At 47.5% G+C, this 12,597-nt stretch overlaps 1 protein-coding gene across 1 annotated transcript in view; it reads right to left on the bottom strand.

Moving 5' to 3' along the window:
* The window catches only part of MERTK (MER proto-oncogene, tyrosine kinase), a 91,465-nt gene extending 78,868 nt beyond the window's left edge, over positions 1-12,597 (bottom strand). The window contains exon 1 of the mRNA XM_037807653.1: positions 12,408-12,597. Within this exon, the coding sequence (XP_037663581.1) occupies positions 12,408-12,468 (61 nt within the window). The 5' untranslated portion in view covers positions 12,469-12,597. The remainder of the gene's footprint in view (positions 1-12,407) is intronic.

Below are 12,597 nucleotides of genomic sequence, written 5' to 3'. Positions count from 1 at the left end.
GAATAAACTATCTGCTGTTCAAATTCAAATATAACGACATAGGCAAGTTCACTTCAAATAATGGCATAGACAGGTTGAAAGTAAAAGAATGAAAAAAAGATACATAGCCTTTAATCAAAAGAAGGCAGGATAGCTATATTAATAATGGATAAAATAGGCTTCAAAGCAAAGAAAATTACCAGGGACACAGAGGGACATGATTATTATGACAAAAGAGCCAGTCCACCAAGAAGGAATAACAATACTAATGAGTATGCAACAAAGCAAAGAGCTGCAAAATATGTGAAATAAAAACTGATAGAACTGAAAGGAGATATAAAAAAAATCAACAATTAGAGTTAGAGACTTGAAGAGCCCTCTCCCAACAATTGCTAGAACAACTAGACAGAAAATACACAAGGATACAGAACTCAAAAACACCATCAACCAATAGGATCTAATCAACATTTATAGAATACACCAACAGGATCACATTCTTTACAAGTGACCATGGGACATCTACCTTAGGTAAGCCATATCCAAGCCATAAGGCAAACCTCAAAAATTTTGAAACAATCGAAACATACTGTGTGTGTGTTCTGATCATGATGGAAATAACTAGAAATTAAAAAGAGAAAGATAACAGAAAAATCTCCAAATACTTGCAAACTAAACAGCACACTTCAAAATAATCCATGGGTTAAAGAGCATGTCACAAAGGAAATAAAAATATACCCTGAACTGAATGTAAATTAGAATACAATATATCAAAATTTCTGGGACACAGCTAAAGCAGTGCTGAGGGAGAAATTTATATACTAAATGCATACATTAGAAATGAGGAAAATGTCTCAAATCAATAATCTAAGCTCCTACCTCAAGAAACTAGAAAAAAAGAAGAGCAAAATGAACCCAAAACAAGCAGAAGAAAGAAAATAAGAAATGTAAGAGTTGAAAATGAAAAAGAAAAACAGTAAAGAAAATCAATGAAATGAGCAGATTCTTTGAGAAGATCAGTAAAATTGACAAACCTCTAGCAAGACAGACAAAGGAAAAAAGACAAACCACTAATATCAGTGAGGAAACAGGGAATCTTACTACAGACTGTGCAAACATCCAAAGGACAATACGTGAATACCATAAACAATTCCACCCAAATAAACTTGGCAATGTAAAAGAAATGGACCAATTCCTTAAAAAAAAAAAAAAAAAAAAAAACTACCACAATTCACCCAATATCAAATAAATAATTTGAATAGCCCTAGATCTATTAAGGAAACTGAATTCATTGTTTTAAAACACCCATATAACAAATCTCCAGTCTCAGGTGGTCATTGGAGAATTGCACCAAACGTTTAATGAATAATTAATAGCAATTCTACACAATCTCTTCCAGAAAATAGAAGAGGAGGGGAAACATCCCAATACATTTTATGATGATAGTATTGCTCTGATACCAAAACCAGACAAAGACAGTACAGAAAAAAAAAAAAAGAAAAAGAAAACTACAGAAAACCCTTAACGAAAATCAGCAAATAGAATTCAGCAATATAAAAAAGAATTATACATCATGACCAGGTGAATTTATTCCAGAGATACAAGGCTGATTCAATATTTGAAAATCAATCACTGTATTCCATGATGACAGGCTAAGGAAGAAAAATCACATGATTATATCAATCATTTGACAAAATTCAACAACCATTTTTTTAAATTCAGTTGTATCGAAATATATTCACATACCATACAATCATTCATGGTATACAATCAACTGTTCACAATATGATCATATAGTTATGCATTTATCACCACAGTCTATTTCTGAACATTTCCCTTACATCAGAAAGACTCAGAATAAGAATAAAAAATAAAAGTAAAAAAAGAACACCCAAACTATCCCCCTCATCCGACCCTATTTGTCATTTAGTTTTTGTCCCCACTTTTCTACCCATCCATCCACACACTAGACAAAGGGAGTGTGATCCACAAGGCCTTCACAATCACACTGTCACCCCTTGTAATCTAATTATACAATTATCTTCAGGACTCCAGCCTACTGGGTTGGAGCTTGGTAGTTTCAGGTATTTACTTCTAGGTATTCCAATACATTAAAACCTAAGAGGTTCAACACCCATTCTTGATATAAAAAAACAAACTCTCAGAAAAATAGGAAGAGAAAGGAACTTCCTCAACTCGACAAAAAGCATCTATTAAAAAACCTGCAGCTAACATCATACTTAATGATAAAAGACTGATGCTTCCCTCGCAAGAATGGGAACAATGCAAGGATGTCTGCTTTCCCCACTTTTACTCAGTGCTGGAAGTTCTAGACAATGCAATAACACAAGAAAAAGAAACAAAAGGTGCCTGGAAGGAAGGATCAGAAAGAAAGAAATAAAATAGCCCTATATGTAGATGACATAATTGTCTACATATAAAATTCCAAGGAATCTACAAAAATAAAACCTTATTGGTCTAATAAGTGATTTCAGCAAGGTTATAGTATACAAGATAAATATAATGTTCTAGTTTGCTAATGCTGCCAGAATGCAAAATACCAGAAATGGATCGGCTTTTATAAAGGGGGTTTATTTGGTTACACAGTTAGTCTTAAGGCCATAAAGTGTCCAAGGTAAGTCATCAACAATTGGGTACCTTCACTGGAGGATGGCCATTGGCATCCGGAAAACCTCTGTTAGCTGGGAAGGCATGTGGCTGGCATCTGCTCCAGAATTCTGGGTTCAAAATGGCTTTCTCCCAGGATGTTCCTCTCTAGGCTGCAGTTCCTCAAAAATGTCACTCTCAATTGCTCTTGGAGCGTTTTTCCTCTGTTTGCTTCTCCAGAGCAAAAGTCTACTTTCAATGGCTGTCATCAAACTGTCAGTCATCTGCAGCTCCTCTCTTCTCAGCTCCTGGGTGTTCTTCAGAGTGTCCCTCTTGGCTGCAGCAAGCTCGCTCCTTCTGTCTGAGCTTATATAGGGCTCCAGTAAACTAATCAAGGCCCAAGCTGAATGGGCGGGGCCACACTTCCATGGAAATTATCCAATCAGAGTTATTACCTACAGCTGGGTGGGGCACATCTCCATGGAAACATCTAATCAAAAAATTCTCCAACTCAATCAACACTTCCTGCCCACACAAGACTGCATCAAAGATAATGGTGTTTTGAGGGACATAATATATTCAAACCAGCACATATACCCAAATCAACTGTATTTCTATATACTAAGCAATGGTCACAGACACCGTAATTAAATATACAGTATTATTTACAATCACTCAAAAATAACAAAATACTTAGATATAACTAACAAAGCATGCACAGGACTTGTAAATTAAAAACTACAAAATACTGATGAAAGAAATGAAAGAAGATCTACATCAATGGAGGGACATACTGTGTTTATAAATTGGAAGATTCAATATAGTAAAGATGCTAATTCTCCCAAACTGATATAAAGATTTAACACAATTCTTGTCAAAATCCCAACAAAATTTCTTGTGGGTATAGACAATATACTTCTAAAATTTGTGTGGAAAGGCAAAGGAACTAGAATAGCTAAAACAATTTTGAAAAATGAATTATACAGTTACAGTATTCAAACTGTGTAGTACTGGTGGAAGGACAGACACAAAGACCAATGGAACAGGATAGAGAACCAGAAATTGACCCTGACAAATACGCCCAACTGACTTTGGCAAAGGCACAAATGCGACTCAGCGTAGGAAAGATAGTCTTTTCAACAAATGGTGTGGGGCACATGGATACCCACATGCAAACAAAACAAAACACCGTGACCTAAGTCTCACACCTCATTTGAAAATTAACTCAAAATGGATCACAAACTTTGTTCTGATTTGCTAAAGGTGCTGAAATACAATATACCAAAAATAGGTTGGCTTTTTCAATGGGGCTTATTAATTCACACATTTACAGTTCTAAGGCCATGAAAACGTCCCAGTTAAGGTACCAAGCAGTAGACGCCGTCTCTGAGGAAAGGCCAACGGCACCCGGGGCTCCTTTGTCACACGGGAAGGCAAGTGGCCAAGTCTGCTGGGCCTTCGCTCCGGGGTTCAGCTTCTGGATTCAGTGGCTTTCTCCGAAATGTCTCTTGGCTTCTGTCCCAACTCCTGTGGGTCCTCCTTGCTTCTCCTGGGGGCAAACTCTGGATTACATGTCTTAGCTTCTCTCCAAAATGTGTCTCTCGGCTTCTCTGCGCTCTCTCTCTCGGTGCGTTCTCTTAAAGGACTCCAGTCAAGGGTTAAGACCCACCTTGAATGGGCGGGGTCACATCTCCACGGAGACAACCTAATCAAAAGGCCCCACCCACAACAGGTCTGCCCCCACGAGACTGGATTACAAGAACATGGCTTTTTATGGGGTACATAACAGTTTCAAACCAGCACAGACTTGAAGTAAGATGTGAAACTAAAACTTCTGGGAAAATAAATATAGGAGAAAATCTTTGGGATCTAGGGTTAGGCAAAGAGTTCTTAGACTTGATACCAAAAGTATGATTTATATAAAAAAAATGATAAATTGGACTTCATCAAAATTAAAGACGTTTGCTGTGCAAAATGTTGTTAAAAGGATGAAAAGGGAACTGGGAGAAATTATTTGCAAACCATATATCTGACAAAGGAGTACTTTTTGGAATATAAGAATGCTCCAAACTTAACAAAAGAAAACCCAACTAGAAAATGGGCAAAGACATGAAGAGAAATTTCACCAGAGAGGATATGTGGACGACAAAAAAGCTCATGAAAAACCGTTTAACACCCCTCGCCGTCAGGGACATGCAAATCGGGACCACAGTGGGCGATCACTACACCCCTATTAGCATGGCTAAAACAAAAGTAGCGACACCACCAAGGGCTGGCAAGGATCTCTAATGACAAACGTCCTTAAAAGCAGAACAGAGAGGCAGAAGGGAAGGTCACAGTGGTGTTAGCAAGAAGGACTGAGGAAGGAAGGGGCCGTGCGCCAGGAGCCGGCCGGGCGCGGAGCTGCCCCCGAGCCCCCCGAGGGAACCCAGCCTTGGCACTGCACACACCTCTGACCTACAGGACTGTATGAGAACAAGCACTGTTGTTTCTAACCATTCTTGGTGCAATTTGTTATGACAGCAATTAGGAAAGGAATACAGCATGATTCCATTTATACAACACTCTAGAAATGACCAAATTACAGAAGTGAAAATAGATGAGTGGTTGCCAGGGGTTAACGGGGGGCAGGAGGAAGTGGGCGTGGCCACAAAAGGGCAAACAAGGAACCGTGTGGGGCTGGAAAGCTCTGGATTTTGACCATATCCACAGCAGGGCCCCCCCGGCTGGGGTACTGCACTACAGTTCTCCAAGGTGTTTCCAGCTGGAGGAAACCAGGTAACAGGTACACAGGAGCTCTGCGTTCTTTCGTACACCCACATGTGAGTCTGCAACTATCTCAAAATTAAAAGTTTAACTTAGAAGACCCAACTCTGCTCAAATTTTCTACTGGGTGAGGGGCCAAGGAGCTGGCAGCCGCATGAACCCGTCTGCCGCCCTCCTGCCAGCACCACCTGCTCTGCCAGCGAAGGAGGGTCACTGTTCCGGTTGGCTGGAGCTGCCATTATGCAAAATTCCAGATCTGGACTGGCTTGTTTATTTGGTTACAAATTTACAGTCCCAAGGCCAAAAAGTGTCCAAACTAAGGCATCAACACGAGGGTACCTTTGCTGATAAACGGCCTATGGCGTCTGGACCACCTCTGTCAGCTGGGAAGGCATGTGGCTGGCGTCTGCTGGTCCTTTGCTCCCGGGTTGTGTTGCTTTCAGTTCTGATTCCAGTGGCTTTCTCTCTAAGCATCTGGGGGCCCTCTCTTAGCTTCTCCAGGGCAAGCTCTGGGCTTCATCTCTTAGCTTAGCATCTCCAAACGTCCTTCTGTCCACATCTCCAAGCATCTCCAAGCATCAGCAAGCATCTGGGTCTGCTCTTGAGCTCTCTTAAGGACTCCAGTGAACCAAACAAGACCCACCCTGAGTGGGTGGAACCACACCTCCATGGAAATAATCTAATCAAAAGGTCTCGCCCACAGTTGGGCCAGTCATGTCTTCATGGAAATAATCAAAAGTTTCCACCCAAGAAGAGTGGGTTAAATGATCGTGGCTCTTCAGGGGCCCATAAAGTTTCAAACCAGCACAGTCACCGCCCCAGTTCTCGGGTGGGATGCCCGAGGCTCGCGGGTGTGCAGGACTTGCCCGGGTCCGCCTGGCTGGGAAGGAGTGAAGGGGCTTCTCTCCACCACACCACCTCCCAGCAACCCCAGACCCTAAGCTTCCCACCACGGCCTGCTCCGAGGCTGAACAAAAGGGGTCTCCAATGCAATAGCCAAACTCACCAATGTCAAAACTCATCAAACTTTACACGTAAATCTGTGCATTTTATCATATGTCCATCAAACCTCTATAAAGAAAAGATTAAAAGGAAGAACATTCACGGCAACATTTGCTTGTGGTAGAAAAATTGAGAAAACCTAAAAGCCCCGTAGAGAGGAGAGTGGATAAATAAATGATAGTGTTTTCACGTATTTGCCCTAAGGTGAATGAACTAGGGCTATACTTTCCAACCCAGATGAATCTAACAAATGTAAGGTAGAGTGGAAAACCAAGACAAAGGGGGAAGCACACTATTTATGTAAAACTTAACAACATGCGCAGTTCGGTGGCTGCTAGTGGCCACGCAGTGCCCACTTGTCTGGAGAGACAGCCTGTTCTTGCTCGTGAGAAAGATCATTCCACAGCTACAGGAGGCTGATCTGTCTGCAGCTTTAACAAGAAAGCCCTGAGGCTTAAGACAGCCACACAGTCCCTCAAAATAAACAAGGCTTTCCTTTGTCCATCTCAGGAAAGGCAAAACCACGCCAGGTGATTCCTGAGATGTTTACTTTTCCAGCACGCACCCGGGGCCCCAAAGGTTGAACACAGATCGCACAAAGCAGGGGGCTGTCGGGGAGTAGGTGCCCGAACCTCGGTCCCGGGGGCGGCCACCCTCCTGCAAGGGCCGGAGCAGAGGCCCAGCCCCCGGGTGACCAGGCCCAGCCCAGCCACCGGCCAGCACCCAAAGGCCCCTCACGACTGAGAGCGGGAGAAATGTGCAGGCCTAAATGCAGTGCCACAGCCCTCGGCGCGCTGAGATGATGAACCGAATGGTTTTCCTCCAGCTTAAGGCTCTGAAACCTGCTTGGCCGTGGTGTAAAGCTGCCCAGATGTGACCTTGGTCCACACAGAAGGTCAGCGTCTGTCCCTTCTCCCCTCTCTCCCCCACCTCCGAGGCTCACGACACTCACCTCACCATGAAGCGGAGGAGGCGGTGACAAGGGAAGGAACGTGCAAGGAGGATGAAAGGAAGCGTGAACCGCGCGTGGGTGTCTTGATGCGGTGTTCACGGATAATCACCTCCTCCGGCGCCTGGCAGGTGACCCGGACTCGGCAGCCCAGGGGCCCCCAGGGGCCTCCCCCAGGCCCAGCTTCCCGTGAGGGCCAGGCCCACTAGAGAGGGGGGCGTGAGCCCCAGGGCAGCCGGGTGGGGGCCTCACAAGACGGGGAACCCTGGCCCCGGCCGTAATTACGAATCTCCCTTCTATGTCAACAGCCGCGTTTCAGGCGAGGCAGACGAGGGCCTGGGAGCGAGAAGGCCTGGGGGCACGTACCCTCGTACCCTCGGAGCCCTGCCCTCCAGGAAGGCCCCTGCCCGGGGCATTTTCGGCATTTTGCCTGGAGGCACGAGGGCTGGAGCAGGGAAGGGGGTGAGGGGAACAGGCTTGCGAATGCCCGGAGTGCAGAGGCCGAGGGATCAGGCCTCCCGGGGCTCTGGGGACCCGGGGTGGGCACCTGCCACGGGCCGGGGGGGTGCCTGGGAGCCAGGTGTGCACCTGGAGCTCCCACCTTTCCACCTGCAGCACCACCAGGCACACACACCCCGAACTTAACCAAAGAAACAAAGACTACCTGTTCATCCACGGCACCCAGCACACTTCACCTGGAAAACATAGTTATAGCTGGTAAAAAGGAAAGGAATAATCTGGATGTTCACAGCCCCCAAAAAACAGAACAAAACAAACAACACAGCAACTTTGGAGAAGTTATGTGGGAAAAGTTGCACGGGGCTTCGTCTTCACGCCCTCCTGAGCGGTCTGTGATGGGAAGGGACCATGTCCGAGGGATGCTTGGTGGGCAGCGCGGCCTTGCCCCGCAGGAACGCCCGGTTGAGGGCAGGTTTTGCTGCAGGAGCTACCAGGGAACAAACCCCAGGCAGCGGCTGCGCAGGGGACGGACATGAGGACGGACAGACCTTGAAGAAACCCTCGCCCACACCGTTTGTCTAGGAACAACAATTACCCCCAAATCTGAGTTTGGAAGACCAGGAGGAGGCCCCAATCACAAGAGCTGCCCTGTTCTTGGCACTTGCCCTGCACCATTAGCTCGAAGGACAGTGAAGGGCCCACTAGACAGAGGGGAGACTGGGGGTCTGAGCCTTAACCTCCCGGCCCCCCAGCTCCCCAGAGGCCCGGGCAGGCCTGAGGCCAGGCTGTGCACTGCACCCCCCAGCCCCTGAAGCTCAGGAGACGCTTTCATTCCGGTCCCCAAAGCCCAGACAGGAGCCCTGTCTCGGGTTTTGCAGTCCTCACCCTCTGGGGAGCTGCACCAGGGGCCATTGCCTCACCCAGGGCCACAGGCTGAGGTGGGCACCGAGGCCCCCGCCCTGGGCCAGCAGCTGCAAAACGGCGTTTTTATGTGAAAACCAGCTCTGACTCCCACCCCCACCTGCTGCAACAGTTAAGAGGAGAAGGGCCAACACGGTCCAAAAATCGACCTTCTTCGCATTTCCTAACTTCTCTCAATGAAACCACTCGGCCTCCGGTAGGTAAGGGCCACTTTCTGTCACCGGCTGAGCACGAGGGATGGGAGTCCAGCGGGTCTGCCTCTGGGGAACCAGGGACAGGGCGAGGGGGACACGGTGGCTCCTCTGTGCACCCACAGATTTCACTGAGCCCCGGAACCGGCTGCACCTCTGCCTCAAGAGGTCCTTTTCCAGGGGGGCCGGGCGATGAGGGGTAAGGAGACCAGGAGCCGGGCTTTGACAGTGCCCAGTGCTAGCGGGAGATGAAATTTGATGGGGAGCGGAGATGGGGGGGGTTGGGGGGGTGCCGCTCTGGCTGGGGCAGGGAGGTTAAGTCTTGAGGAGAACCTCTGAGCTGAACCCAAAGGGCAGGAAGGAGCCAGGGTGCAGAGCCTGGGGAGAAGCTCCCAGCGGGTGAGGCTGTCCAGGGCCGGGAAGAGCCGGGGCTTGGAGCAGCGTGGACAAGGGGAGTCGCTGGGAGTGACTGGGGTGGGGGGCCCTGCGGCGCCCTGCAAGCCTGAGTGGGCAGGGAACCACGGAGACGGCGAGCAGGACACCCACTGCCAGACCTAAACCCCTCTCTGGCTACTCCAGGAAGCGGCTGCTCCACACGTCGGACGTGTTTGCGGGGGAACCCATTTCAACCAGATCCGGGCTCGGATTCTCCCCCATCAGCACTGCCCAATTCCAGGGCGTCGCAAGATCCGAACTCCACTGCCAGCTCTCGCCACTACCTCCCTGAGCTTCTCCAAGGAGCATCGTGAAATTATTTCTAGAAATAAGAATTAAAACTATAATCATGGACAATTTAAAAAAATAACTGTGTTGCAGTCAGCATTATTCCCTCCATCCCTGTCCACCCCCTTTCCCGGGCCCCCAGGGCCCTCCGCGGCCCTGTCCTGCTTCTCACTGGCTCCCCCTGCAGGGACAGAGCGGAAGGGCAGGGCAGGGCTGAAACGCTGAGTCAGCAATTCCTCTTCCTTCCTCTTCCCAGGAGGGGAAGGGACCTTTGGGTTAAAGTCAGGCAAAAATTTTAATTATTTACCCATCCCTCTCCCGGGCAGTCTACACACACTCACACAGTTTCCACCTCTCTCCTCCGTCTCTCGGCAAACCACCCAAACCCACCACGAGAAAGATGAAATTCTTAAAACTAGACGAAGACCCCTCACACCAACACAAAACTAAATCAAAATGGGTCAGGGGCCTAAATACAAGCACTAATCCAGAAAACTCTAAGAAGAAAACAGAGAAGGAAATCTTCAGGACTTTGTGTCACGTAATGGATTCTTAGAGATGACACCAAAAAGATAGATAAAATGGACTGTATCAAAATTAAAACCTTTTGTGCACAAAGGATATCATCAAGAAAGTGAAAAGACAACAATGGGAGAAAATATTTGGAAATCATGTATCTGACATGGACTTAATATCCAGAATATATAAAGAACGCTTACAACTCAACAACAAAACAAACAACCTGGTTAAAAACTGGGCAAAGGACTTGAATAAACATTTCTCCAAAGAAGATAAACAAATGGCTGATAAGCACATGAAAAGTCATGAGCCACTATGCAAATTCAAATCAAAACCACAAGGAGATACACTTCACACCAACTAGGATGGCTACTATTTAAAGAAAGAAAGAAAGAAAATAACAAGTGTTGGGGAGAATGTGGATAAATTGCAACTCTCATGCATTGGTGGTGGGAATGTAAAATGATGTGGCCACTGGGGAAAAGTTTGGCAGTTGCTCAAAACGCTGAACACAGAATTATTACATTATATGGCAATTTTACTCTTAGATATATACCCCCAAAGAATTGAAAGCAGGGACTCACACAGGTATGTGCACACTGATGTCCTTAGTAGCATTATTCACAAGAGCCAAAAAGTGGAAGGAACCCAGGTGTCCATCAACAGATGGAGGGATAAACAAAACGTGGTATATACCCACGATGGAGTACTATTCAGCCACAAAAAAGGAATGAGGTTCTGATAACGCGACAACATGGATGAACCTAAAAACATTAAGCTAAGTGAAATAAGCCAGGCACAAAAGGACAAATAACTGATTCCACTGGGCTAAAACGGCAAATTTTGTGTTATGTATATGTTCCCACAATAAAAAAAATCTAGACAAGGAGCCTAATTGCCATCTTTAATTTCTTCCTACAGCATTCTTCCTTCTGCTCTAATTCTAACAGAAAGTCTCATTTTTAAAGCTTTTCTCAAGGCAAGATGTAAAACTGTCTGTCTTTTCACTGGTAAATTTCAAAATCAAAAGCAAAAGGAAAAAGAAAAATTGTAGAAACTTCATTCCTCTCGCTGGGTGGATTGTAACAGACCTTTTATGATTATCTGACTAAAGCTGATTGGCAGCTACAAAAGTTTTTTTTATCGCAGCTTTTAAAAACTTGAGAAAAATTAAAATACTCAATTTCTTTATATCGTATTTTCCAGAAAAAACTAATTTTCCATTACTTTTCCCATAATTTTCACCACATTCTCTACCACCAGAACTATTGCCATCCCTCTCTAGTAGCAAAATATAACAGATTTGAAGCAGATTATGGGTCTGGCAAAATGCTGCGGAATTTTCGAGGCTTCTGAGGCGGAGGAGGTGGAGAACAGAGTGGCTTCAGTTCTTTGCTTGGTTTTGGCTCAAGATCTTTGTTTCAAATTGCTATGTTGCCCCAATTTATAAATTGCTCCTGTAATTACTGTGCAAAAGGAGGGTGCATTGCTTACATTTTTTGCAGTTTCCCTTGAACTAAGTTTACAAGGGAAAATCTCAAAGGGAAAATTTTTTAAGTAAATTGCTTAACTGTAAATTGACCTTTCTGGGTCTTCTTAAAGAAAACAACTTTGACTGTAATAGGTGAAAGTTATAGCTACACAGTCGACCAGACTCGTGGTCAGGAAGCAAAACCCCAAAGCCAAGGAAACAGAAACACTCTAGCTAAGGAAAACTGGGATGTGTCGAGTTAGCACTACTTCTGTTTGTTCCTTTTTCTCTTTGCTGAAGCCTGCTAAGTGCTCTCCCAGCTTCCTAGAGAAGCGCCCCGGCCCTGGAGCCGCAGACTCCTCACCCGCTTTCCCCCGAGGGCGCGGGCAGCGGTGGGGCCCCCGCGCCGTCTCCAATCACGCGCGCGCTGGACCCGCGGCGCAACAAGACGAGCCCCTCAGGTGCCGCTGAGCCAAAGCGGGAAAGGCGCGCGCCCTTCTCCCGGGTCCCGGCCTCGCAGGGTGGTTGGTACGCAGGGTCCCCGGGGAGACGGCGACCCTGCCCCGGCTCCCGCCCCCTGCCGTCCCCGCCCCGCGGGGCTCGAGCCCTTCTCTGCAGGAAGGGGCCCTGGGTGCCCACGCGGCCCGGAGCCTCGGGGCGCAGCGGCCGGAGCAGGGGGTCAGACTGCTGCGCCCCCGGCCCTGGCGCTTTCCCCGGAGTCCCGGCCGCGAGCCCCTCAGTCCCGGCCCCCGGCCCCCGGCCCCCGGCACCGGCGCTTTCCCCGGAGTCCCGGCCGCGAGCCCCCCGGCCCGGCCGCACTCACCGCCTCTGCAGACCGCCAGGAGGAAGAGGCGCCGCAGCAGCGGCAGCGGGGCCCGCCCCATCCCGGGGCCGCACCGACACACCGACGGCCCGAACCTGCCCCGTCGCCGGGCGAGCAGCGCTGGCGGCCCCAGCGGCAGGCGCCGGAGGGAGAGCCGCGGGGCGGGCCGGGCCGGGCTCGGGCCACCCAG

The sequence above is a fragment of the Choloepus didactylus genome, chromosome 17 (genome assembly GCF_015220235.1).
Source record: "Choloepus didactylus isolate mChoDid1 chromosome 17, mChoDid1.pri, whole genome shotgun sequence".
Lineage (NCBI taxonomy): Eukaryota > Metazoa > Chordata > Mammalia > Pilosa > Megalonychidae > Choloepus > Choloepus didactylus.
Note: the sequence above shows the minus strand (reverse complement) of the source record. Positions and strands in the feature narration are given on the sequence as shown.